General features: G+C 47.0%; 3 protein-coding genes across 3 annotated transcripts; 1 reads left to right on the top strand and 2 right to left on the bottom strand.

The window, feature by feature from the left end:
* The first annotated feature begins 89 nt into the window (after nucleotides 1–89).
* On the top strand, nucleotides 90–9,835 carry dixdc1a (DIX domain containing 1a). The gene is made up of 15 exons (XM_030381283.1): nucleotides 90–686; nucleotides 3,632–3,795; nucleotides 3,944–4,092; nucleotides 4,363–4,452; nucleotides 4,816–4,869; nucleotides 5,010–5,060; nucleotides 5,614–5,718; nucleotides 5,868–5,921; nucleotides 6,091–6,186; nucleotides 6,278–6,355; nucleotides 6,736–6,897; nucleotides 7,617–7,680; nucleotides 7,864–7,972; nucleotides 8,536–8,644; nucleotides 9,176–9,835. The coding sequence occupies exons 1-15, from the start codon at nucleotides 664–666 to the stop codon at nucleotides 9,257–9,259; spliced, it is 1,392 nt and encodes a 463-aa protein (XP_030237143.1). The 5' UTR covers nucleotides 90–663; the 3' UTR covers nucleotides 9,260–9,835.
* Nucleotides 9,498–14,069, bottom strand: pih1d2 (PIH1 domain containing 2). The gene is made up of 5 exons (XM_030381284.1): nucleotides 13,703–14,069; nucleotides 12,741–12,867; nucleotides 11,685–11,963; nucleotides 10,963–11,264; nucleotides 9,498–10,281 (listed from the first exon to the last, which is right to left on the bottom strand). The coding sequence occupies exons 1-5, from the start codon at nucleotides 13,871–13,873 to the stop codon at nucleotides 10,147–10,149; spliced, it is 1,014 nt and encodes a 337-aa protein (XP_030237144.1). The 5' UTR covers nucleotides 13,874–14,069; the 3' UTR covers nucleotides 9,498–10,146.
* Nucleotides 14,070–15,468: 1,399 nt separating this feature from the next.
* Nucleotides 15,469–27,148, bottom strand: tmprss5 (transmembrane serine protease 5). The gene is made up of 13 exons (XM_030337345.1): nucleotides 26,979–27,148; nucleotides 25,014–25,296; nucleotides 24,478–24,558; nucleotides 23,439–23,552; nucleotides 22,885–23,020; nucleotides 21,870–21,983; nucleotides 21,710–21,753; nucleotides 21,002–21,164; nucleotides 18,680–18,864; nucleotides 17,769–17,867; nucleotides 17,030–17,172; nucleotides 16,062–16,214; nucleotides 15,469–15,687 (listed from the first exon to the last, which is right to left on the bottom strand). The coding sequence occupies exons 1-13, from the start codon at nucleotides 26,979–26,981 to the stop codon at nucleotides 15,679–15,681; spliced, it is 1,527 nt and encodes a 508-aa protein (XP_030193205.1). The 5' UTR covers nucleotides 26,982–27,148; the 3' UTR covers nucleotides 15,469–15,678.
* Nucleotides 27,149–27,908: the final 760 nt, after the last annotated feature.

Raw genomic sequence — 27,908 nt, 5'->3', positions numbered from 1 at the left:
TCAGTCTGTTACCACCTCCTCCTTCTCGTGAAAGGGGAGACCAGTGGGGAGAGAGGAGGAGGAGGAAGGAGCAGGGATAGAGTGAGGGGGAGGGTAAACAGCAACACACTCTCAGACAGAAGCAATGTCTGCTGCTGCCTTTCTCTGCACTCACTTGAGGAACCACTGATTCCCGAGCAGAAGAGAGGAGGGAGCATGGGGGAATAAAAGAGAGAAAGGGACCGGGAGGGGAAGAGATGTGCAAAGCGCTGTCTCGTTTGTTGTTGTCCAGGAACAATCACATTGTGTTGGTGAATGGGGGCTTGTGAGCTCACCGGCCACAAGGCGGGTGCTGCGATGAGAAACCAGGCAGACTAGAGAACTAGTGGCGCTGCTGAGCGCGACTCCCCCCGTTCGCGACCGCAAACCGGGATCGCGTCTCCAAATGAACCGGGGCAGGGTACGGGTGCTCTAGAACCGAGATTTGGAGGGTTGTTTTCTTTCTCCCCAGACAAACGCGGTAGGAGATCATTTGAACAGTGTTTTATTGCGGTGTGAAACGTGTCTGGTGGTTCCAGTCTCCACAACCGAGGCTTGGGGTTGGGGTTTGGGCTCTGGTCCTGTGAGCCGAGCGGGACATCACCCATCAGGGGACGGGCTCGATGCGCGCTTAGACGTGCAGACATGGGAGCCAAACAGATGAAATGGTAAGAACTGGTTTTAACATCGTTATAGGAATAGTATTGTCGAGAGAACCAAGAGTAACCGAAATGCACCTCCCTCGTTTTTAATTAATTAATATAATTATGATATAATAACAAAGGATCTGTACTGTGGTCCGTTAAACCGATGTGACACTGATGTGTATTGATTAACCTGTCGAGTGATTGTCAGAGGTCTAGCTTTCAGCGATAGTTTAGCAATCACACGGTTACATAATCGTTTAATTCGGTGTAAAACCATGATGCTGCAGGTTCTTTTGCAAACGTGACGCGACTGATGGGTGTGTCTGGGTACCAGTTGTAGTGTGTGTGTATGTGTGTGTGTGTGGGGGGGGTCATTGTGAGCATAGACTGTTATTGCCATAGCAACGGCAGTGGGGTAGGGATGGAGCAATTTCCACCCATTAGATATGCTACCCATTGGAGGTCTAGTAGATATCGTTGGATATCATTAGATATCATTCATTTGTCATTAAGAAACAATAATACACGGTGTGTAATTACAGCAGTGGATCTCCACAAGCTTCAGGAAACACACGGGTCAGATCAGTCAAGACCCCGAAAAAACCTTAACAATATTGCCATAACCACACCTTAATGTACTATTAAAAACATTGAGCCACTATTGAGGCTAAACTCAATGAAATAGAAAGGTATAGAACATCAATTAACATCAAACATTAGTTAATTAATTAGGGCGGTGACTCAGGAGGTAGAGCTGTTTGGCTGGTAACCGAAATGTTGCTAGTTCGATCCCCGGCTCCTCCTAGTGTGTCGAGTGTCAAGGTGTCCCTGAGCAAGACACCCCACCCTAACTGCCCCTGACGAGCTAGCTGTCGCCTTGCGTGGCTGACACCGCCGTCGGTGTGTGAATGGGTGCATGAATGGGTCAATGTTGGGCAATAATGTACAGCGCTTTGAGTGGCCCCTGGTAAGAAATGTGCTGTATAATGCAGTCCATTTACCATTGTATGTGCTTCTTTCTTAAGATTCATGTTTGCCATATACTACGTGTTTCCCTTCAAAAGGCCACTTTGACCCAGAAGTGTGTCTGGGCCCTCCAGCTGAGAACCACTGCTATACAGCCAGCGAACCACTGCATGAAATCCCCTGCTAAAAGAGACATTAATCTGCTGAAATGAAGCTCATCTCTTGTAAATCCCGGTGCTAAATCTCTGGCTTATCTTCTATGGGCCACGTCTCTGTGCTGCCACTGTTGGCTCCACACAGAAGGCGGCATGTCCAACTTATTCAATAAAGTTGACCAACAAACAATACACCGGTGACAGATTCCCATCTCGGTAATGGAATACCGGCAAAAGGGAGATTAGTAACTAGCTCCCCGCATTCCTCTCAGAGCAAGACTTTGAGTCATCACAGTCAAACCAGCCATCCTTCGCTTTTTTTAGAAAGACTTGTGGGAATTTATGATTCTCTGAAGAGACAGCTAGCATGTGACCCGTGCAGCTTAGTGTCTTAAGGCCATTTTGTTTTGCTTGGGTTTCCCTTCCAGCCAGGAGATAGTTCCAGAACTGGGGGGAAAATGTGAGCCAAAATGTAGAAGAAATGTCACAATATTAGAATGGGTTAGTTTTTGTGTGTGTGTGCGTGTGTGTGTGTGTGTGGGGGGGGGGGGGGTTATGTGTGTGTGTGTGTGTGTGTGTGTGTGTGTGTGTGTGTGTGTGTGTGTGTGTGTGTGTGTGTGTGTGTGTGTGTGTGTGTGTGTGTGTGTGTGTGTGTGTGTGAACATGCCCACTGCCTCTGATATATGGCTTCCAGCCCTTGCTTGGCATGAAACATAGGCCTTACGGCTTGGCAGTGTGCAGCAATGTTTTTTCCCACAGACACACACAAGCTTAGAGCAGAAGAGGAGCATAGAGAGCCGATGTGATTCACTGGAGGTCGGAGGTCACAAAGGGTTCTATTCTTAAGAGCAGCAAAGTGACCACGAGAGCTGACCAACAGGCCACAGGCTGCTGGGAGAATGGGTTGTTTAACAGAGAATGAACAAACATGAACAAAGTCACACTCAGCGTCAACTGGGCTTGTGAGATGTGTGTTGATGATGTATAGGAAGAACTAAATGGCCCAGACTTGATATTATACCTCAAAAGTGTAATTATCACTTCATAATGTCGTTGCTTACATTGCTGCATGAATTCATTAATGACTGGGCTGTTGTATGACCTCATTTGGATCAAAGGAAAATACAACAGAAACATGAATTGCTAATTATCAGGTCCACGTGGAGTTCATACTATTGTTTATTATGTTTATTATGCAAACCGAAAGCTACTGTTTCCTGCTGGGTTTGAACTTGTTCAACTCCCGTTCAACTCTTGCAGAGTTCATCTCCAACATGTTAAGTCACAATGTTGAACTGGTCCAACTGTTGTTTGTTTAAAGTAACATTCTCCAACATATCAAGTTACAGTGTTGAACTGGCTTTAGTCTTGTTCCTAAATAGTTACACCCTTGAACTTGTCCATCGCTTGTTACTGTAAAGTAAGTTTTCAACAGTTGTTACTTTAAAGCTACAGTTTCAGATTTGTAAAGCTAAAATCATAAACTGGTTTGACTCTTGTTTTTGTAAAGTTACACTCAAACATTTTAAGCTAGAACTCTTATTCCTGTAACGTCACCCCCGTATATTAGTTATTGGTTACAGTCTCAAACACGTCAAGCTACTAGTTTGACTCTTTTTTGTGTAAAGTTACACTCAAACATTTCAAGATACAACTCTTGTTCCTGTAAAGTCACTCCTGTATATCAGTTTGTGTTTACAGTCTCCAACAAGTCAAGCTACTAGTTTTACGTCACTCCCGTATATCGGTTATTGTTGAATTCTCAAACATGTCGAGCCACAGCCTTAGAGCTGTTCTGCCCTTTTTTTTCTTGTTCCTTGTCTTCTCTCCTCCCGTCCGTCCCAGTCTTAGCTCCGCCAGCCCGGCACACTCCCCTAAAGAAGAGTATGCAGAGGCCCAGTTCGCCTCCACTGACAGCCCCCCAGAAGAATGTGTCAAACCTCCATCCAGCCAGCCGGGGGGGCCCGGGGTGGAGAAACCAGAGCTGACGGACAAGAAATGCAACGCCGGTCTGTAGCACATCGCACCTCTCGAAGCGAAGCATAAAGCCATCGCTAACACGCTGCACCCAAATAGCAACTGTTGTGTAAGTGGTCTCCTGTCTGAGCGTGGCTCTCCTCTGCTCTGTGTTTAAACCCTGGCCGTTGGCGGGAGCAGGAGAGGTGGTTCTCTGTGGGCTGTGTCCGAGCCTGGGGCAGGACGCGCCGGAGGAGGAGGGGCGACCCTGGGAGGAGCAGTTGGAGACCCACCAGGAGCAGCTGGAGAAGGAGATGCAGGAGGCGAGGCGGATGGTGTTCCGCCTGCAGGTGACTCCCCAGAGGTCTCTCACAAGGGCACCATGTAGCTAGGTCAAACCCAGCCCAGCCCAGCCTGAAGCTTGCATAACGGTCTGCTCGATCGGAGATGAAAACAGCCCCATTCTGCCGAGATTTAGGCTGCACATTTACACCTCAAATTATTTAAAAAAAATCGATATACATTATGTGCTCTATACATAATGTATGTGTGGAAGGTATGGTATTTTTCAGGTATTGCATTATTAAAACATTGCAATGTGTGTGTGTGTGTGTGTCCAGGCACTGCTGTTGCACGGTTCTCTCCCTGAAGAGGACCAGAGTTCATCTCTGAGCTTCGGGGACAGTCGGGTCAACGCCGAACAGCAGCTGGTACAGTTTCCCCGCTTCCTGCTTTTAAAACCGCACTCGCACGTCAGCACTTTATCGTCGCTGTAATTATGGCTGGTGCTCGTATGATGGGTTATTGGGCCCCGGATCGGCTGAGCAGAAGCTCGGCTTGAAAACAAATTTCTTCCAAAAACAGTCGTTAAACACCATTTCTTCTTCTTCTTCTTCTTCTTCTTCTTCTTCTTCTTCTTCTTCTTCTTCTTCTTCTTCTTCTTCTTCTTCTTCTTCTTCTTCTTCTTCTTCTTCTTCTTCTTCTTCTTCTTCTTCTTCTTCTTCTTCTTCTTCTTCTTCCTTGCTATTTATGCTGCCTCTCCCCTCTCCCCACCCCCATTTCCTACTTTGAAGGTTCTAATCCGCAGTCGTCTGGACCAAAGCACAGAGGAGACTCTTGATCTCAAGGTACCGTCAGTGAATATAATGAGGTGCCTTGTATGGAGGAGCAGGGGCTGACGATGAAATCCCTGTGCTTGTTATATTTCTTCATCATCTTCTTCTGCTTTTTCGTCTTGGTCTTCATATGCTTCTTCTGTGGTTTGTAGAGGGAGCTCCTGAGACACAAGCAGGAGTCTCGCCACATACAGGCCATCAAGGTAAACACTCCTCATGTCACGCTGTAATTAAAACTAGCTTTGGTTGTTTTTTTGTTTCTGTATGCAGCTCCCCTCTAGAGCACTATTTTACCTCCAGCTCTCTCTGTCCCTGTGCCTCTCTCATTCTCTTGCTTTCTGTCTCTCTCTGCATCTCTCTCCCTACTATCGCTCTCTCTCTCTCTGCATCTTTCTCTCTCCCTTTCTCTGCATCTCTCTTGGCCTCTGTCTCTCTCTCCCTCTTATCTCTCTCTCTCTGCATCTCCCCCCTTTCTCTCTTTTGCTGCATCTTTCTCCCTCTTATCTCTCTCTCTCCCCCTCTTCCATCTCTCTCTCTGCATCGCTCTCTCCTTCTTATCCCTCTCTCTCACCCTCTTATCTCTCTCTCTGCCTCTTATCCCTCTCACCTTCTCTCCAACTCTCTCCCCCCTCTGTCTCTGCCTCTTATCCCTCTCTCCTTCTCTCTCTCTCCCACCTCTCTCCCCAACCCCCTCTCTCTCTTTCTCCCCCCTCTCTCTCCCCCTCTCTCACCCCCCCCCCTCCTCTCCCTCATTAGGATGCACTCCAGCAGCGCATGGCGGTGCAGGAGGATGTGGTGCTCAACCTCAAGCAGGAGTTGCTGAGGAGCAACATGACCAGGGACGAGCTGGAAGGGGAGAATGTGAGGGGACACGCACACAAACACACACACACACGCACACGCGCACACACACACACACACACACACACGCACGCATCGCTGTTCACCTGTGGTTCACACAAGATACACCATGACATAATGTCACAGTTGTTTTATTCTGTTTTGTTTAGAGCGAGCTCAAACGAAAGCTGAGCGAACGGGACAAACTAATGATTGAATATGAGGTAACTTTGCTTTTTATTTATGAAATAAAAGGTAGGTATTTCTGAGAATCTTTGAATGGAATGGCATGGCACCACAGAAAATGAACACAATTACGTTTGCATTGGACAGAGTGGCCTTCTGGATACAAGTAATTGACATTTAGTTCATCTCCCATCTTCGTAACAACAGCAGCAGCTCGGGAAGAAGGAACGTCTGATGCTACTGCAGCAGCAAAAGACAGAGGACTCTCAGCACATCAAGTCACATGACATCAGCCGCGTACGGGTAAGCTCGCCACAAACACCGCTCCAGCGTCCTAGCCGCCAGCCTCCCCCACACGCTCGTTAACCTGCGTTCGACCGCCTTCCTCCGGCAGTCTTTTAGGAACGAGAACAGTGGCTACAACAACTCGGTGACGCTGAGCTCTGCACAGCTGTTCCAGCACACCGCTCCGGTGAGTTTATATCCTAATGCCCCGATTTATGTTAAAGAGAATTGATAAGGTCCGACTCCGGGCCAACATTACCCTAAATGATTTTATATATGGCGAGATATTTTACAGCTTGGAATTAAAGTGAGACATTTGCTTCCACTTAGTTCATTGGTTTTATGTCCACTCAAGTGCATTTACATTATACAAATTTAAAACTGAGAAAGGTAATTCACTTGTTTAGGATGAAGTGACTCCTGGCAGTACAGAATCACTACTCAGTTTTCAGGGCAATGTTAGTGGCTTAAACCATAGAGGCTTAAGCCTGCACCTAACGCACTCCTGACAGCTTGATGTGAGTTCACGTTGTCATGATGTCATTGAATTGGGTGAATTGGGTTCAGGGGGAGGAGCTACAGCTGGTCAGGGAAGCCCTGCGCAGCCTGAGGGACAACTTCTCGGGTCACGACCCCCTCCACCACACGTTGGACACGCTGGAGCAGGGCGTGGCCAGCCTCATGGACCGCCTGCACTCTGCCGACAGCCAGCGGAGGCAGGAGAAAGGGGTAAAGACACACACGTGACCGCACACACAAACACACACGCATGACCACATACACACCCACACATTAATGAATAATGACGCACCCACACACATAGATGAATGCACATATTTTATATACTTTCATTGATTCCACATTCAACGTTTAAAAAATTCAATACATTAAAACAGATCAGCACATTGTTATGTATTATACCATTTCAGGGGTACAAGAAACGTCTTCTTTCCAAATAAACATGCTTCCTATAATTGCAGTATTTTACTAACTGTTTTGCTCTTGCTCTCGCTCACACAAACACACACAATCACACACACACAAACACACAGATGAACACACATACACATACACACACAAACAAACACAAACACAGGAACACACACACTAACACTCACATATACACATGAAAAAACTAATAAACCAAATCTTGCACAACCGCAAAGACACAAACTCCACCAACAATGGACTCCTATATTAGCAATTGTTTTGCGATTGATGTTCTGTATTAACACAATGGAAATCAATGGATGTCCCTAGCAAGAAATCATTTATCCACAAATGCCCACACACAGTATGAATTATTGAACTTGTTTTGTAAATTACTTCAGCTCGATTCGTATATAGCTTAACCTGCGAAAAACAGTACTGCTATATTTCTGTTCTATATCTCGTGTTGCCTGCTACCCTGGTGGTCTGAAGGGTTTATGATTCTCTGCAATCTATAGGAGGAATATCGATCTCCGGGACGGCGAGCCAATTCAACAGACCGCGATTCCTGGCCGCCATCAAGTGAGATAAAAATATATTTACTGGATTGATGGATAGATGGGGGGGACGGGGGGGGGGGGGGGGGACAATGGAGTCTCCACGTCAACCTGTAGCGATACTGACACTAGTTTCCATTGTGTTATCTCACTGTGTCGCGTGCCTTCATTGTATCTCATGACTGGCCGTGTGTTGACTCGTGTTCAGAAATAGCCCACTCCCACAGCAGCCCGGGGCTGAACTCTGCCGTCTGCACCAAAGTGCTGTACTTCACCGACCGTTCACTCACCCCCTTCTTAATCAACATCCCCAAGAGGTAAACAACAGTTCACTCTGAGTTCACGCTGAGATCATCGCTTAGAACTTGGTTATTACCAATTTGTTTATGAGTTGATGCTAAGTTTGTCAGTTCTGGGTTCGCTGCTGATTGCGACTTGAATGCATGCATGCGTTAGGGCGGAAGAAGCTCGGGAGGTATGGCGGGTTGAAATGTAACCGGAAAGTCGCTAGTTCGATCCCCGGCTCCTAGCTGGCGTCCCTGAGCAAGACACCTCACCTTAACTGCTCCCAACGAGCTGGCATGGCTGCCTTGCATGGTTGACTCCTCCGTCGGAGTCTGAATGTGTGTATGAATGGTTGTAGGTCGCTTTAGACAAAGACGTCTGCTAAATGCCCTAAATGTAAATGCGCTATCATAGCTTTTCTTTATGGAAGGCGAGAAAATGATGAACAAGGCAAACGATGAGGAAATGGCCTCCTGCCTAAGATGGCAGCGATTTGCCCTCAAGCGTTTGCATGTATCTGCATGGTGACTGGGTATCTGTGTGTGAGTGTTCAGCCTCCCATGAGACTGACTGCGCGTGCCTCTCTCTCCTTCAGGCTGGGAGAAGTCACATTGCGGGACTTTAAGGCGGCTGTGGATCGCCATGGCAGCTATCGGTACCACTTTAAGGCCCTAGACCCGGAGTTTGGCACGGTGAAAGAGGAGGTAGGCGGGGGAGAGACGTGATTACCCTTACACCCAGCAACCTCATATTCACAACTTCATCTCAACAGGAGGGCAATTCTAACAAAGAGCTGCCAAATCCATATAAAACTATGCTATGAACTTTTCAATTGTGCTTTTGAGGCCAGAACCATTAGTGGGGTTTTGCAATGTCCCACACAGTCTAAAATTGCACAATTGATTCATGCTCATGCCCTGATATAAAGGCCAGCTCGACAGGAACTCTTGCATTGTGCTTTTCTCCCTACTTGTCATGGCTAAATATTACACTGTAATTGAGGTCCTAAAGTCAAGTATTACTTTCGCTTTCAGTCGCATTTTGCTTCTCCTTGCAGACCTGCTTTGGTTGTAGCAGAACCACATCCTAGGGCTATTGAACGCCTTCTGTAATACGCTGCACAGTTTGTTTATAGTTTTTCTGCAGTCCCATTCGGTCCTTCTGAGCAACTGTGTTAGTTTGTGTGTGTGCGTACACGTTGGAGGTGTTAATATGTCCACGGGGGGTGTCTACAGGTGTTCCACGACGGGGCGGTGGTGCCTGGCTGGGAGGGGAAGATCGTGGCCTGGGTGGAGGAGGACCACGGAGACCGGCGCTAGGGGCCAGCCAGACACACCACTGCCATCGCCATTACAGACCTCAGCCACTACCAGAGCCACCGCCAACCACACTGGGAGTCCCACCGGACGCACCCCGCCGAACCAGAGCCAGCGGGCGTCTGTCCGACCGCAAACCAAACCCGGGACCAATGGATGTAAACAAAATCAAAAAAACATTCCTACCACGAGACATACTTTAAAACGACAGAAAGGGATGGTTTCATGTGGAGAGTTTAACTTAAGATTTTGCTATCACTTTATTATATTGAACACATATTAGGCACTTTGACCGCAGCGCGTATTTGGGTGCATGTCCATTGTGTCGCATGACCCATCAAGGAATCGGTGCGGCGTCAGACTCAGACGAAGCTAACAAATGAAAGTTTACAGCGCCGTGTTCTGTGTTCCACAGCGGTAGCTGGTGCCTAGTATCTGAACCTAAGAATAAAGAGAGTTTGTTCTGTTGTGTTTTTTTAATGCCTATTTTCAATGTGAGTCAATTGCCAAACCTCGATATTGTTGTACTTAAAATCATTTTGAGTCTTTTAATAAAGATGAACTGTCGCATGGATCGTTTTCTGTAATGACGGCGTGTCTTTTAATCAAAGCGTCTCTGGAGACTTCTCCTCGCCAAACGATTCCTCGGCTCTCCTCGACATATCGTTTTCCACCACCAGGCGTTTCTATGTGGGCTGATTCCCAGACTTTTCTTTAAGGAAATCTCTGGTTTCCGCTGTCTCAGAGAACAACCAGCCTCAAGGTCAGCCTGCGCTCCATAAGGAGGTCTCTGGTCGCCTCTGATCGTCCGCTGCCTCAGAGAATTCCAGCTTTACGGTCAGACGCCGTTCTTTGAGGAGGTCTCCGGTCTCTTCTGACTGTCTGCCGTCTCAGAGAACATCCAGCCTCACGGTCAGCCTCCTCTTCTTCCTGTTGAAGGTGGCTGAGGCGCTGTCCTCGTCCACCGCCTCCGGCAGCTCCACCAGGAGAAGGTAGAGGTCTTCCACCTCCAGGAGGACGTCGGTCTGCAGGAGCCACACAAGGTACAACACAAGGTGTAATACAAGGAGCAAAACAAGGGGTAACACGGCCAGGGATCGAACACCACTAATATGCTAAACCAGGGCTACTGCAACCACAAATATGGTGTAGATTCAATTAGCGTTCTCTTCGTTAATCATTCAATCTATAAGGCGTCGGGAGCGATGGAATAACTTATTGGAGCAGACGGAGCCGCTCTGCCAGATGAGCAGCCAATAAAAACCCCATTCATCATCCATTAACGTGATAACGATCCGAAACAGGAAATCAACAAAACATTCCCTATTCTGACGCCGTTCAAGGCAGCCAATATTTGTCTACAAATGTGTATTCATTATTAAAATAAAAATTGTTTATCCACTAACCGATGAATTAAATGAGTGAATGAAATACTTTCTAACCCAAACATGCATTGGGTTTTTAAAAAGCTGTATGCTGGTGTGAATGTAGGGCTGCTCGATTATGGGAAAAAATCACAAAATGGTCAAAAAGCAAATGTTCCAATCTAAAATGATTTACAGATATGTATCCAGCTGTTCTGCCCATAATCAAAAAGTCGATTATGTTAATTTTCTGAAAATTCGATTAATCGCCCAGCCCCATGTGAACACCCAAGTGGGCGAGGGCCCGGTGAACGGATCGGATGTGGTCGAGGAGCCACCGACCTGGGAGACGCTGAGCTGACACTCGGACACGGAGAGCACCCTGGGGAGCTCGACTGTTAGCTCCACTGTGCCGCGGGACCCGATCCCGCCTCCTGGGATCACCAGCAGCTGGTAGTGGGGGGTCTGGGGCTGCAGTGGCGCATACGAGCTGGAGATCACCTGGATTAGAGCCTTCTTGTTCTTATTCTGCTCTGGTTCTGCTGCTGCAGCTGTTGGCCCGATCACGATCTCCGATGACTGGTTTTCTGTGTCCTCCAGGCGGAGGGAGGAGATGTGTTGCAGGAGGGAGGCCGGGGAAGACACTGGATCATGGAGACAGGTGTTGGAGGGTTGGTATGAATCGTTGACTAATCGTGGTTTACCATTGATGCAACGTGGAACGTGACATAATCAAACATAAAGCAGGGGCCTGACCCTATAAGAAAACCTCACCAAGCCCTTACACCTGACCCTCAACCTAACCCTAGTAACTGACAAAAAGAGGAAACCCTTGCCCTAGTACCAATCCCCAAAACCCATTTTTTCCCTCATAATCTTGGTCATTTTTTCCGAAGCCTATTTTCATCCATTAGGAAAACAGTGTAAGCCTACATCTAATCTCACAATGCAGAGCCTAGGAAACGCCCACCCCCTCAGCACCACACTGAGAACAAAGCAAGGGTAAGAAATAAAACACGATAAAAATAACGAATTAGTAAAACCCTGATGCGTAATTATTCCACCTGCGTCAGGACCGTGGGCGCCTCCGGGGGCGGGCCTGCTGCCGGGCTGCTTCCGGCATTCGAGGCGCTGCTGCACGTCTTCCCGGCTCCCCCTGGGGCCGGCGCTGTGGATCCGGTACCGCTCGGATAAACTCAGGCCGTGCTGCCTCTGGGCGAAGCTCAGGGCCAGCAGATAGACCTGGGGGTCCAGCTCCCCTCCTCCCCCTCCACCGCCCCGGCACTGCTCAGACCGCCGGAGCTCCGAGGGGCTGAAGGCTACGTCCAGCACGGTGTAGCTCTCTGTGCACACGGTGTTTGGAATTAACATATACCGTCGTAACCAACCCGCCAACATCACACTTTAACATATACCATCGTAACCAACCCGCCAACATCTCAGTTTAACATATACCGTCGTAACCAACCCGCCAACATCACAGTTTAACATATACCATCGTAACTAGGGATCGACCGATACAGATTTTTTAGGGCCGATACGATACCGACATTTTTTCATCAGCCTTAGCCGATACGCCGATACACCGATACCGTTATTTAGAGCCGATACAATATCGGTGAAAATCTGCCGCATATCGGCCGATACGATACACGTAAAAAACGCGAATATCGGCCGATAATATCGGCCGACCGATATATCGGTCGATCCCTAATCATAACCAACCCGCCAACATCTCAGTTTAACATATACCGTCGTAACCAACCCGCCAACATCACAGTTTAACATATACCGTCGTCGGCAACATCACAATTTAACATATACCGTCGTAACCAACCCGGCAACATCACAGTTGAATTCACGGAACGTTTTGTTTCTACGGAGGAGGATGTGATTATTTTTTTGGAGTTCAGAATTTAAATTCAGGTTAAAAACACGCATACATTTACATGTGTGATAATTCTTTGGAGTTCTAACTTTAATCTAAGAATTCTGACTTTAAAACTCAAAGAACTCAAAAAAGAATCCCATGTGGCCCTAATCCTCTTCACTATGTATCCGAGTATAAACATGTATTCATATGTGTAGGAGTGTGTGTTGGGTTGTGTGTGAGGCACTACCTCCATCGGGGTCCGTGTGTGTTTCCAGTTTCCCTCCACATACTGGTACTGGTTTACTGGGATCGGGGGCCGCGGGGACTCGTTTCCAGCCGCAGATGTTGACGTATAAAACTCCCTTTTTCGGTCCCTATCGGATTGGAGACACCAGGTGGTGTCAGGATACTGCAGAGTAAAGGTCAGGAAGAGAGCTACACATAAAAGACCCCAAGGTGTGAGGGGGGCCCGGCTAATAAGAAAGAGCCTGTGATTGACAGAAAGGTCAGCCTGGGCGGTGTGGTTATGTTGTAACGTTACATTCCCATGTGTCTTCATATCCAGTATTAACCAGTGCACACCAACCAGTATGTCTTCATGTATCTACAGTGCAGACCTACCAGTATGTGTTCATGTATCTACAGTCCATACCTACCAGTATGTCTTCATGTATCTACAGTCCATATACCTACCAGTATCATGTCCAGTATCTACAGTGTGCATACCTACAAGTATGTCTTCATGTCCAGTATCTACAGTGCATACATACCAGTATGTGTTCATGTATCTACAGTCCATACCTACCAGCATGTCTTCATTTATCTACAATCCAAACCTACAACTAGTTTGGCCAGATTGGTGGGAAATCTGTCCCAATCTGGCAACGCTGCCTACCAGTATGTCTTCATGTATTTATTTACAATGCACACCTACCAGAATGTCTTCATGTAATCACAGTGCACACCTACCTGTATGTCTTCATGTTTCTACAGTCCATACATACCAGTATGCCTGCATGTAATCACAGTGCAGGCCCAATCTGGCAACACTGCCTACCAGTATGTCTTCATGTACTTATTTACAGTGCACACATACCAGTGTGTCTTCATGTATTTATTTACAGTGCACACCTACTACCAGTATGTCTTCATGTATTTACAGTGCACACCTACCTGTATGTCTAGATATATTTACCAGTGCAGACCTACCAGTATGTCCGTCCGTACACAGGAGTGGACCTGGGGCGGGCTGCTGAACTCCAGACCCTCCTTCATGTGCTTCTGGATGAATGTTTGGTAGGCCTGGGGGTCGTCCTGAGACATGTCGTCCAGCATCGACCACAGCTGCTGGGCCTGCTGTACGACGTCTTTTGACGACATATCTGTCAAAGTTAGGCTCAATAATAAAGGATGTTTAAATGATGAGCTATAAAAAAAACGCTGGTATTTTAGTTTAAGTGTCGTCGGATGAGGTGATACACTGCGGCTCGGTGCAGCGTCGTTGGGTTGCCCGGCACTTGTTGTACTTCTCTGTTGCTATAGTAACGGACTACGGTCACACTTAAACGAGCGATTGCGCACCTACATTGTGTTGGACGGTAAAGTGCTTTTGCGACGATGACGGACTTCATGGTGCATTTAAGCGATGTCCGTGAACCCATCACGGTGTACTGGAATGTCCACGAAAGATCTTTGAAACGGGAATAAAAAAATAAAAATCCACTGCTTTTCTGAGTCCGGCTCCCCAAAGGCTCCTCCTCCTCTCCACGTCTCTTCACCTCATCAATAAATTATGGCCCGCGGCGCCCACCGGGCTCGCCAAACCTACCCTTTTTGTCATTGATTTGTTTTTAACTCTCCAATTTGGACGCTGGGGAGAAAGGTAAGTTGGGCTGGTTAGGAGGTTGAACCAGACGAGAGATGTATTTATGTATATTTTTTATACATGCATGCATACATACATACATACATACATACATACATACATACATACATACATACATACATACATACATACATACATACATACATACATACATACATACATACATACATACATACATACATACATACATACATACATATGAATGTACTGTATGCATTTTGAACAAGAATATGATGGAGTTTATAGAGAACAATTATATCATATTTCATTGTGATTTGTTTCTATCTATGTATCTGCATATATGATAATACATTAGGAAGAGTATTAGGAATCATTTTAACATTGTAATTATAAAGAAATACTACTGTGAAAACATTTGAAAATCAGCACAGATGTACCTACACGTTGATCAAGATTATGGTGGAGATTGATTACTTTTTTTTATGTCTACTTATTGGGGAGGAAATGAACATCTAATTATTAAAACATGCTGCTTGAAAACACTTGAAAACAGCACAGAGGTACAGAGGGGCATGTTGAAATGACCTAAGTATGTATTTCAACAAAGGAAAATAAGAAAGAAACACCATTCCCATTTCTAACAACTTTCGTGGACATTCGAGTAACTATTTCAGAATTAACGAGGTGCACTTGAATGCAGCATGAAGTCCTTGTCGGATCAATTGCGCTTTACCGTACAAAGCAATGTAGATGCTCAATCGCTTATTTAACTGCGTGACCATGCTTATAAGAAGCGCAGATGGCGTGAACTCATTAGAAAACTGAGAAGAGGCAGTATGCCACAATCGCCATCTGGTGGCTAAAGACCGACACTGCCTTGCATGTCAACCTTGCAATGAAGAACGGTTTTCTCCGCCCTTGACTAATTCATTATGTGTTAATGAATTAGCAATTCAACATGTGGGTGTTGGTAGGAAAGCGAAGAAGGGGGGGAACGTGGGTGTGAACGTGTTTCCATGGGAGGTAAATTGATGCTAAAAGCAAATGTCTCTTCTAGACCAAAACATATTTATGATGCTACAAGTTGCGTTCCTGAAAATTCAATGATATACTTCAATGTTTTCCACAGTATTTATTTTCATGACATGAAAAATATAACAGAAAGAAATATCTGGCTTTAATATATATATAATATATACTGCACAAATGTGGTTTAATGTACATTATATTACATGAATAGCAAAAACTGTTTGACTATGGTGTTATGTATAAAATATCGGTAGCTTTGTTTTCCCTTATGTTGATCCCAGCATTTTGTCCGTCTTCCATTTCCTCATCCTCAATACTTCTGCAAAGCATAAAAACAAGAAGCAGAGCAAAACAAAATAAACAACCCACAATTATTCCACTTAAAAGACGATCACGGACAACCAGCAGTGCATTTGAAACACAACTCCACTGTAAGCACCAAAGAGCCAAACCCCTTCTCTCTGATCACATGACGTCCTTACTAGTGATCGACCGATATATCGGCCGATATTTGTGTTTTTTTTAATTTTATTTAAATATTTTGTCCCACCAAATTTACAGACAATTCAATAAATGTAATTTGAGGCTTGTAACATATGTTATCATGATTGTGTATTTTTTTATGATGAAATTGTGGGAGCAAAAGCAGTAGAAGCCCTAAGATTTCCTTATCGGTCGATCCCTAGGCCTCACCTCCATCATGTCGTAGATCCAGCCCAGGAACTCGGCCACCTTGGTGTAGACCCCGGGGTGGTTGGGCTCTGCGCAGCCCGTCCCCCAGCTGACCACGCCCACCAGCCGCCACACACCCTCGTCCTGGCACACCAGGGGCCCCCCGCTGTCGCCCTGGGAACGGAACGAGACGTGAGCCTCCGCCATGGACGCGGTGCCGCGGTACATAGAGCGCACACATCAAACCCCCCCCCCCCCCCCTCGGACGTGTCCGAGTCCTGAACATGTAACTCCTAGACTACGGGTCCTAGATGATAAATTCCTAAATGGGGCCCCGATTGATGTACTAAATGGGACCCCTATTTGATGTTGTAAATGGGGACCTATTTGATGTCCTATATCGGGGACATTTGATGTCCTTAACTGGGCCCCTTATGGATGTCCTAAATGGGGCCCCTAATTGATACCCTAAATGGGGCCCCTTTTTGATGTCCAAATGGGGACCTATTTGATGTCCTATATCTGGTCCGAATTTGATGTCCTTAGCTGGGCCCCTAATGGATGTCCTAAATGTGCCCCCTTTTTGATGTCCTAAATAGGGCCCCTAATTGATGTCCGACCTAAACGGTCCCCATATTTGATGTCCTAAATGGGGCCCCTAATTGATTTCCTAAACGGGGCCCCTATGTGATCTCCTTAATGGTGCCCCTAAATTATTTCCTTAATGGGGTCCCTAAATTATTTCCTTAATGGGGCCCCTAAATGGTATCCTTAATGGGGCCCCTAAATGATTTCCTTAATGGGGCCCCTATTTGATGTCCTAAACGGGGGCCCTAATTGACATCCTAATTGCTTCAGGTGAGTACTTCTAAAGAAAGAATTGTCGTGGTAGTGCCCTTTCCTGTTCCCTTCCCTGCCCTAGTGACATCACAAGGAGGCGTGTCCACCTAGATGGATACGCCCCCTTCGTGGTAGTGCATCCAGCCCACCTGACAGGCGTCCACCTTGCCCTCGGAGTAGCCGGCACAGAGCATGCGGGCGGTGATCTCCCCGTCGTACATGCAGGAGCTGTTGCAGCGCTTGGTGCTGATGAGGGGGACGGCGGCCTCCTTCAGGGTGTCCGGGATGTACACTGGAAGACCCACAGAGCACATGAGTAGGGCGGATGGGAATAGTGGATGTGTGCGTCTTAGAGGATTGGAGCCATGCGTGTTGCTGTGTCTATGATGCACCCCCCCCCTTACTCCCACCCTCATCCCCCACACACCACTCTTATGCACTTATTGTAGGTTGTTCGTCCTTGCACTTAAAAATAGTACTTAGCATTGTGTAGCATCTTATCCTAGCTATCTTTGTTGTATACGGGGAATGGGTTAACCTAGCGATTGTTAGTAATCGGCACTTGGTTCTATGAGCATTTACTGTACCGACAGCGGTATATTGTTGTTTCTCTTTCTTCTCACAATTACTAATTGTAAGTCGCTTTGGATAAATGCACCTGCTAAATGCCCTAAACGTAAATGCCCTCTTTAGCGGTCGTCTTAGTCTATGCTTGGGTGTGTACTGATTGCAGTAAGAGGGTTTGACCCCCAGCTGTGAGCTTCGGGGTTCCCAGTGTCTACATGTGGGCGTCCTTGATCAGGAAGCCTTAACCCCTACCTGCCCCACTGACCACACTGGCCTACAGGGTCTGTTGGAGGTCTATCTGGTCGTGTGTCAGTGCACTACCGTTGTCAGGCTGTGTGTACCCCCATCCAGAGATCCAGCACTGGGTTCCCCCCGGAAAATCAAAGTTGTATTTGGGCAGGCACACGGGCCGAATGATGTCTGTAGAAATGAACACATGAATTCATGTTTTAATCAAAGTTGCGGTTTCTGTGAACTCCTGGAGAGTGTGCTTGTGCTCCAAATGATCGAAATTAAATTTAGATTAGTTGAATGAATAAATTATTGTTCAGATAAATAAACTGTTCAGAAATCCCACTACCACAGGGTTATAAGTAAGTAGCCATACAATCTGGTCCTGTGCAGCTAAAGTAGAGCATGGCTTAAACGCTAGCAGGGTGGGGGCCCCTGATAAAAAAGCCAATGTTAAAGATATCACGCCACCAGGTGTGAATGTGATGACAAGCCATCACAAGCCATTTGAAAATAGGCCTTTCATTGTGCCCTAGTGACATCACAAGGGGGCTTGTCCGCCTAGATGGGGACTGCATAGATCAGTTCGCCAGCCTACCCAGTGGGCTGTAGCAAAGGTTGCGTATCTATCAGGCATACATCTGCTTAGAATGAAGAGTGCTCAACAAATAAAATTAATTATTATTATTATTATTATTATTATTATTATTAGGTGGACACGCCCACTAGCGATGTCCCTAGGGCACAGGAAAAGGCAGATTTTCAAAATGAGTTTTAATTTCACACCTGGTGGCATGATGTCACCCCTTTAAAGGTTACATATTATACCACCAGGTTTGAGTGTGATTAGCCGTTCATCCAGCACACATCTAGGTGGAAAACGCCTGCTTGTGATGTCAGAAGATGCCGATTTTCCAAACGGCTTCTAATGGCTGATCGCACTCACACCTGTTGGCGCGGTATCACCCCTTAAATGTTTGAAAACTGCACAAAACCCCCACCAGAGAAGTTGAGCGGCGTCCGCAGCTTCATGAGGGCGATGTCGCTGTCGTGGCTGCGGTGGTTGTAGTTGCGGCTGTAGACGATCTTCTCCACGGCGTAGCCCGTGTCCTGGGCCATCTTACTGGTGGTGCGGGTCACCATGCCCGCGTACACCATCCAGCTGGACACCTGAGGTAGCCGGTAGCTGGCGCCAGGAGAGGGGAGAAAGATAAACCAGATGGTCGGTTTAACCAGTTTTATTGACACTCGCTTGTTAGCTAGCGGTCATGCTACTACGCAAAGCTAGCACAACGTTATTTTTCTCTATCCCTCTCTCTCCCCCCAACCCAACCTCACACACACTGGACAATGTGCAGTTGCGTAATATTTATTTATTTATATCTGCCTCTTGCACTTTTGTGTATGCAATTTCAATGTATGTGCAATATTGCTCACTTTAATTGACTAACTTGATTGACCTTAACTTTTCGTCCATTTTGTTGTTTGTCAGTTGTACAATCTGTTGACTGACTAAGTGAGCTAATGGATACCTGAATTTCCCCAAGGAAATTAATAAAGTGCCTATCTATCTATCTTAAAAGGAGACCCTCTTTTACAAACAGAGTATGAGTATAAAAATGGACCCACTAGTGACATCACAAGTGGGAGAGGCCAATAGGAATGGATTGATCGCCTGCATACCAGTTGGTACGGTCCACGAGCAGGTTGACCAATGGAGTCGGACCGGCCCATCCTACATCTGGGGGTGTGCACACACACACCCCCAGTGTTGTGCCTGAACGCGTTCATTGGACATTGTTCATGAACTTGTTCATATTTTTGGGCGAACGTGAGCTGAACGTACTGTATTACTGCCTGATGAACGTTACTGTGAACTTGTTCATTCAGGTGTCTGTGAACGGCACGCGCACTCGGTTTAACTTCTTTCAATAGGGGGATTATTTGTTTATCAACACAGCGGATGCGCGCGCAGAATGATCGCAAAAAGAAAATTTGTTTGATCGGTTGCCATGGTTATCTCCATGTGGTTAATTTGCAGTTGGCTGTTGTCAGCTTACTGTTACATTAAACTGTAATCAGAAAACGCGGTTATATGCTATAGACCAGGGCTATTCAACCTCCTTATCAAGTGGGCCGAAAAGGAAAACCACTGGGGGTTCATGGGCCACACAGAGTAAAACTACGTGAATGAATCGCTACAAATAAATCGTACTCAAAGTAGTGTTAACTTAATATATATAGTAATACTACATGGAATAAACTTGTCAGACGCATTCCTTCCTTCTTCACTTTTAATGGTATCATTATTAAAGATTTTGTTCTCACATATTTTGGACACGTATTTAGAATTAAACAATGTTGTTTGAATCATCACAAAACAGAACTACTGTACATATGAGACATTTTGAGCCAGTGAGTCAGTGAGGAAGAATGCACTGCCTTGTTTGCCTAGTTTGGCTCATCCTGAGACACTCATGCAGCTTCTCATAGATCATTGATTAACGTGCCCTTGTTCTGATGGCATTCATATGAGGAAAGCTAGACTCACACGTATCGGTTGAGCCAAACATTGTCAGAATAATCGATGCCAGTTACTGATTGTGGGGTATTGATACTGGCTAGTATCACCGGCTACACACAGAAACCTGATTTGCATGCAACTATGTTTCTCCTTTATTTATTAATTTTTTGCATGCAACCTCTTGCGGCCCAGAAAAAAATTAAGAGGGGCCACATTTGGCCCACGGGCCGCTAGTTGAATAGGCCTGCTATAGACCCTACAGTATCTGTGGTATAAAAGGCTGGGACGAATTTCAAATGATAAATATGTACACTTTACATTGAAAGTATATCGTCGTTGGCCGGAAACGGAATGGGGGGGCTGTTTACGTTTGGTTGTAGTCTTTTCGCTCGGTTCTCCGTCTCAACAGTAGGGCTTGAACCGAGCGAAAAGACTCAAACCAAACATCCCCCTTTCCGTTTTTTTTTTTTCTTCCAACAGAAATCAATGGGATTCACAAAACGCTAAATGTAGTGCAAGTGTGCGCTCTACGTACCACGTAGAGCGCACACTGTAGGGGCCCCGATTTTCCAAACGGCTTCTAATGGCTGATAAAATTTGTGAACTGAACTTTGAACTAGTAAACGTAGAAAGTGAACTTTCCCAACACTGCACACCTCCCCTTGTGATGTCACCAGTGGACAGATTGGGAAAGCGAAATGTCATGACGAATCCCCCCACACACCTGGCACTAAAGTAGGAGACCTTTTAAATCGAATCCCGTAAACCTCTGACTCTGTCTCCGGGCAGAATGACTTACTTGTGCACACAATGGGCGGCTGTGACCACCCATTGGCTGGTGATGATGGATCCCCCGCAGGTGTGGCGGTTGCTGTAGTACAGGCTCACCTGCCAGGGCCACCTCCCCAGTGGAGCCTCCCCTCCTCCTATGATCCTGGGCAGCTTTGCTCGGGTTCCACACTCTGGAGGCACCCAGAAATACGATCCCGTCGGGACAAAGAAACCGATTGTTGTTTGTGTGTCGGATCGGCTTTGTGTGCAGCCGTCCTTCTGAGATGTGTGCGGTTTGTTTCAGCAGCAATCTTGGTGTATATGTGTGCAAGGGGTGGGACTAAATGTTGATTCAGCGATATAAAGTCGCCCTTCTTCTTGTGATACAATAATTAATACACTATTTTTTTCTTATTAGCTTTATCTTAAATATATATTTCCCTTTCAAAGACGAGTAATGGCAAACTCAGTTTGTACCATGAATAAAGACAGAAATCCAGCACTTTACCCCTTCACTGTCATTTTGTATTCATTGTTAGACATATATCTTGATGTATTGTTTTAGGATTGTCTAACAATATGTTGATTATCGCAGAATCACTGTATCTCGATATTATCGGTATCGCGGGCCAGTTATCGCGTATCGTGAGTCACCCCGTTATTCCCACCCCTGATGTGAGCGTTGGGTGCAAACTACTTGGGTGCGTTAAAAAGTAGCTGTGAAAGTGCGACTTACCAAAACATTTCAACGCTATGACCTTCCCTGTGCTACAGCTCCCCCTATAGGAGAATGAACCGGTGAGCTAACCATGCGCGGTGATCGTGTTAGTCAGCTGTTATCGTTACATTATACTTATTAAGTATACGTGTTAAGTCATTAGATGAATTTGCCCAACCTAAATTGCCATAAACTTTCCAGACTGCTCTTGTGCTCTGCGGTGATTTGGACGAAGCCGTCAGTGTAGAGGGGCCCGACGTCAGTCAGGTTCACTCCTTTGTCTTTGGTCAGCCTGGAACAGGGGGAAGGCAAACAACGTGAGGAGGCGGGGGTGGCGTGAATAATTTAAACCCCGGGGCGACGAGGCTGGCTTGGAAATCAGGTATTAGCAGTCCATAAATAAGACGGATTACCCGTTGCTGTAATGTACGGCGATTATAAGGATGCAGTTGTGATACCGTGTAGGGGGTGTTAATGAATATAATGTATAGGGGTGTGTGTGTGTGTGTGTGTGTGTGTGTGTGTGTGTGTGTGTGTGTGTGTGTGTGTGTGTGTGTGTGTGTGTGTGTGTCAAAGTGTTTTGTCGCTGTGTAGGTGATGATGAATAGTGAGCGGTTGTGGGCTTTTTTTGTCACTATATCACTGAGAAGGTGGTAATGTGTGTGTGTGTGTGTGTGTGTGTGTGTGTGTGTGTGTGTGTGTGTGTGTGTGTGTGTGTGTGTGTGTGTGTGTGTGTGTGCGATAGAGAGAGAGAGGCCAACACCACAGGGAGAGCGCAAGCCAGCATGCATGATCTGTGTGTGTGTGTGTGTGTGTGTGTGTGTGTGTGTGTGTGTGTGTGTGTGTGTGTGTGTGTGTGTGTGTGTGTGTGTGTGTGTGTGTGTGTGCGATAGAGAGAGAGAGGCCAACACCACAGGGAGAGCGCAAGCCAGCATGCATGATCTGTGTGTGTGTGTGTGTGTGTGTGTGTGTGTGTGTGTGTGTGTGTGTGTGTGTGTGTGTGTGTGTGTGTGTGTGTGTGTGTGTGTGTGTGTGTGTGTGTGTGTGTGTGTGTTTGTGTGTAAGTATGTGTGCAACCGTATGCATACGTATGCGATTGTGTGTCTACGTATGTGCGCACAGTCACACGTGTGCGCATGCATGAGCGAAACAGTCGCGTGTGTGCGTGCATGTGCACGTGTGTAAAAACAGACCTCAAATAGCCCAGCTGGCGGCAGACCAGCGTGCCCAGGGAGGAGTTCCAGCCCTCGTAGCACACCGGCAGCCAGGTGGCCGTCTTCCCCAGCTGGATCTCCAGCAGAGAGTTGTCCAGGCTGATCCTGTAAAACACTGAACCTGATTGATTGACAATCCCTCCGGAGGGAGGAGCCCAGCGCCAGCCGGTAATGAACAAGCGTCTCGTTTTGAGGATGATGTGGAGCCAGGCAGCGAGCCTCTATATGCTAATGCACCAGTACAAACGGATCGTTATGGCCCACGGGACTAGATGCCTCGCAGTCGCAGATTTGTGTACATCGTCAGCAACAATAGAGTAAGGGGAAGCGGGAGCATGATTTACTGCAATTATGCACGCTATTAAAGATCACACATTGGAAAATTTGAGTTTGCCAACCCAACTACAGTTTTAAACCAGGATGGCTGCTAGGTGGTTAAGCCGATGCGGAATGTGTTTGAGTAGTTCTGGATTTGATGAAGCGGATGCAGAATGTGTCGGAGTGGTTCTGGATTTGTTGTGGTGGACACAGACCTTTCCTGGGGTCGGAGGCGGAGGCGTCCTCGGTGACGTTGCAGAACGTCGTCTCCTTGGTGTCTCCCAGCCCCGCGGGGCTCTGCGACGACGAGGGCCTCGTTAGAAGCCTGACTGGATTTCGAGGGAAACGCGATGTTTACAAACGGTCATTTGAACCCAAAGCATGCATCGCTCTATTCAATAGAATCTGATGAATTAGTTTAAGGGGACTTTTTTTTTGGCCTAAAACTAAACTATTGTTTTACGTGATGTGTGCCTGTTCTTAATGTCTCTGAAGCCACGAGCAAATCGCCAGCCGAGGTTTGAAGACATTAAAGTTGTGTTCTATGCAATTATAATAAATTCAGTTGCTGCTCATTCTTTTAATAAATGAATCAGCGAGAGTGAGGATGTAATTGATGACACGGCGAAACGATTCTTCAAAGAAGCTGTAATAGCGTGGCTGGTTAAAGGGAAGGGATGTTCTGTCAGAATGAAATGTGTTATGGTGGTTAAAATATTAGAGCGCACTCAATTCTGGGCGGATAATGGAAAATGAAATAAGGTCAAAGTTAATTTCGTGCAAAGAGCAGAGGCTCTGAAATAATCAGCATTAATGCCCAGACTTATGCAATCTATAATTTCCAAGCTTCACTGCGAAGGTCACAATCAATAATTTATAGACCAAAGAAAAATGTTACAGTCAAGGAATGTGAATCATTATAACATAAGATTAGCACGGCATACAGTACTAATGCTAATAGTGACATAATCTGTATTTCCAGAGTTTTTGATATGTAGATAGTTACAGAAGGCTCTGCTTTCTGTGAGTCTCACTTGCTCCCCTGCAGTGTTTTACCAAAGCCTTCGCTCCTTAGACGCTGTTGCTTGCTACACACCAACGAAACAAAACGAAACAAAGGAGTTCTTGGGCTGCAGCACTGTTTGAACACAGCGTAACGATTCTGTTTCGTATGACTTGTGTAACACAACACAGAACCCTTCCACTACACGATGCCGCCGACTATTCCTCTTGTCCTGAAGGTTAGCGTCTCACCTAGAAACCAGACACCCACTGCCAGGCCTCCCAGCACTCCCAGTACACACACCGCTGCCAGCAGACGCACCAGTCTGTGAGCTGGAGGGGAGGGGGGGGGGGGGGGGGGGGGGGCAGAACACAGACACACACACACACACACTGATCTCTCTGTGAACCTGACTAGCCGAGCGCTTTGAATGGCATCTGATACATACATTAACACATGTAGAATTCGGAACAGGGAATTAATGTCAAATACGAATGCGTGCAGGAAATGCACAGTGGGGGGAGGGCTGGGAGAGGAGGGAAAAGGCATTCAATCACATCATAAATAGCTCTGTAATGTCATGTTACATTGGGTTGTCTTCAAACGGGGGAGGGGGGGGGTTGAGCACAGTAATGCAGCCTGTCACTCAGGCAAACCTCAGGGGATGCCTGATCACTCGGTTCAATTTAATCCTGGTGTAATGGAAGGAGGGGGGGGGGGTTTTGGGAAGGGGAGCGGTTGGGGGGGGGGGGGTATCTGGGTCGTGCGACCCCCCCCTAGGACTTACAGGGTTTGGTAGGACGAATCCCCTTCACCCAGCCGTGGCAGCCCACACCCTGGACTCCCCCTCTTCCACCACCGCCTCCACCCTCACCTCCACCACTACTGCCCCCCATCACCACCGCGGTCGCGGTGGTGATGGGGGGCAGTAGTGGTGGAGGTGGCGGCGGCGGAGGTGCCGACGGAGGGAGGGGTGGGGCCGGCGCGTCTGCTCCCCTTGTCGCAGCGTTGAAGGGATGACTGATGGCGCCCGGGTTCTCTATCACCGATAATGGCCCTCCATCAAGACTCTGCAACGGAACGATCATAACGCCATTAGGGCTCGCTGCTGTCTGCGTCTCCCCCACCCCCCCCCCCCCCCCCCCCCCACCGCTGATAACCGGGGTCTCTCTCTCTCTGTCTGTTTCTCTGTCTGTCTCTCTCTCTCTCTCTCTCTCTCTCTCTCTCTCTCTCTCTCTCTCTCTCTCTCTCTCTCTCTCTCTCTCTCTCTCTCTCTCTTTCTATATATATATATATATATACCTCTCTCTCTCTCCCTCTCTATATATATATATCTCTATCTCTATATCTCTGTGTGTCCGTCTGTCTCTCTGTGTCTGTCTGTCTGTCTGTCTCTCCCTCTGTCTGGTGTGTTTTTGCGGGAAGGGGGGCGGGGGGGGGGGTGAGCGAGCAAGCCCAGGAATTTCAGACAATCCGGATCCTCTCTCACCTTCTGCCTCTCTGATGGCGCAGATGTGTGTGTGTGTGTGTGTGTGTGTGTGTGTGTGCGTGTACGTGAGATTTAATTAAGAGCTTTGTGAACCAGGCTATTAGCAATAGTGCCGGGGCCCAGATGAAGTTGGAAGGGACTTGAGTGTGTGTGTGGAGTGTGTGTGTGTGTGTGTGTGTGTGTGTGTGTGTGTGTGTGTGTGTGTGTGTGTGTGTGTGTGTGTGTGTGTGTGTGTGTGTGTGTGTCTGTGTCTGTGTGTGAAGTTGTTTGGGAACTTTTTTTCATCTTTGTTTCATCTCCAGAAGATGAGAGATGAGAAGTGGAGTCACTTGAAACGAGCTGATTGGCTCATTGTGGCAGATTTCTCTACAATGGAATTGAAGAGCTTATCACTCAATGTTTTTTAAATATAATCACAACACTGAGCACTGCAGGAAATTAATCCCATTCCATTTATTAAGTTTGGAAGAATATTAGGATATTTTTTAAGTATTGAAGATAATTAATCCTATTAGTTCTACAGATATGCATCAGTCGGCGGAAAATTTAGCCTTAGCCTTCTTATTGATGCTATCATACAATTATGCTTTCAACACGGGAAAAGCTGCTGTCTGACTCCAACCTCCCGCAGACACATAATCCATCGCAAAGTGGATTCAGTCACAGCAGGAGGAATAACTCAATGCTAGGCCTAAGCATTTGACGTGAGCTACACCACTACACCGCATATTAAACCGGCTTCAAGGAAAATAGTGAATAAATCTTAATAAAACATGAACACAGGTTAGTCACGGCGGTTGCCTCTAATGAAGCCAACATGTCTGGTGTACAAGCGTACACACAGAACGTCTCTCCGCGCGATGCTGATGGCATGGAGGTGTGAATCACATTCAGAGCCAAGTGGAGGGCCTAGTTAGCGTGCGATGAATACATTAACCAACATCCGAGAGAGAGAAAGAAAGAGAGACAGAGAGAGAGAGACACAGAGAGAGCGACAGAGACAGTTACAGAGAGAGAGAGAGACACACAGAGAGAGACACAGAGAGAGAGACACGGAGAGACACAGAGAGAGAGACAGAGAGACACCGAGAGAGCGACAGAGACAGTTACAGAGAGAGAGAGACACACAGAGAGAGAGACAGACAGAGAGAGAGAGACACACACACAGAGCAAGAGACAGCGACAGGGACAGAGAGAGAGAGACTGAGTGAGACAGCAACAGAAACAGAGACGGAGAGCGACAGCGTGTGCGTGGGGTCCTACCATGTTGTCCCTTTGCAGTAGTAGGTGCAGGTGGATCGGTGGTCTCTGTGGCGCTGGTGATCATCTGCAGGCCCCCCCCCCGCTGTGCTTTGGAGGTACGCGTCTGCTACGCCTGCCCTGCCCGCCTGAGCTCCAACGGCCGTTTGAACCGCAGAATGCAACTCGGGCTTTTCGCTTCACAATGAGACAATGAGGTCAGCACTGGTGGCCACAGAATGGGGCTGTTGTTTGTCCAAGGTACGGGAGGGGGGGCTGGGCGGTTGTGTGGGGGGTGGGGGGGTCATGAGGCATTCAGAGCCAAGCTGAAACAGGTCTATTTAGGTGTGTGTGTGTGTGTGGAGGGGGTAGGAGGGGAGGGGGGGGGAGTGGAGCATCTCCAGAGAGAGAGAGAGAGATACCTGTAAGCCTCTCCATTGATTAGGAGGACGGTGTGTCGTTGCTTGGTAACGCCCCTCACCTGTGCCAAAAGATTTTGGGGGAGGGGGGGGGGGGGGGGGAGAGAGAGAGACAGAGACACCTTTCACCTTTGATATTTTTTCTCGCCCAATCCGAGAACCAGACAATTCGTAAGGTCATAATTACGGTTTGTTGAAAACTCGTATATATCATGTCAATCCGAGTCATTTAGAAAGGAGAGGTATCCTTTCGTCTCTCCTTCGCTCTTTCTCTCCCTCTGTCTCCCTCTCCCTCTGGACGTTCACACAAATGAACTAAATGAACACACTGTTCGCTCTGCGTGTTGAAAGGTGTCACATTCTCAAATCCCCCGTCTCTAGTGAGTCAGAGGAAAAAGGTGAAAGTGTGACTGTTGAGTTTAGTTTAGTCGTTCTAAATGCCTGTGTCTGATCACACAGGAGCAATAAAGTTATCTTATCGTTAAACAATTAGCTGAAAACATTGATAAATATACAAGACACATGAGACACAAAG

Source organism: Gadus morhua, chromosome 16 (genome assembly GCF_902167405.1).
Source record: "Gadus morhua chromosome 16, gadMor3.0, whole genome shotgun sequence".
Taxonomy (NCBI): domain Eukaryota; kingdom Metazoa; phylum Chordata; class Actinopteri; order Gadiformes; family Gadidae; genus Gadus; species Gadus morhua.
Note: the sequence above shows the minus strand (reverse complement) of the source record. Positions and strands in the feature narration are given on the sequence as shown.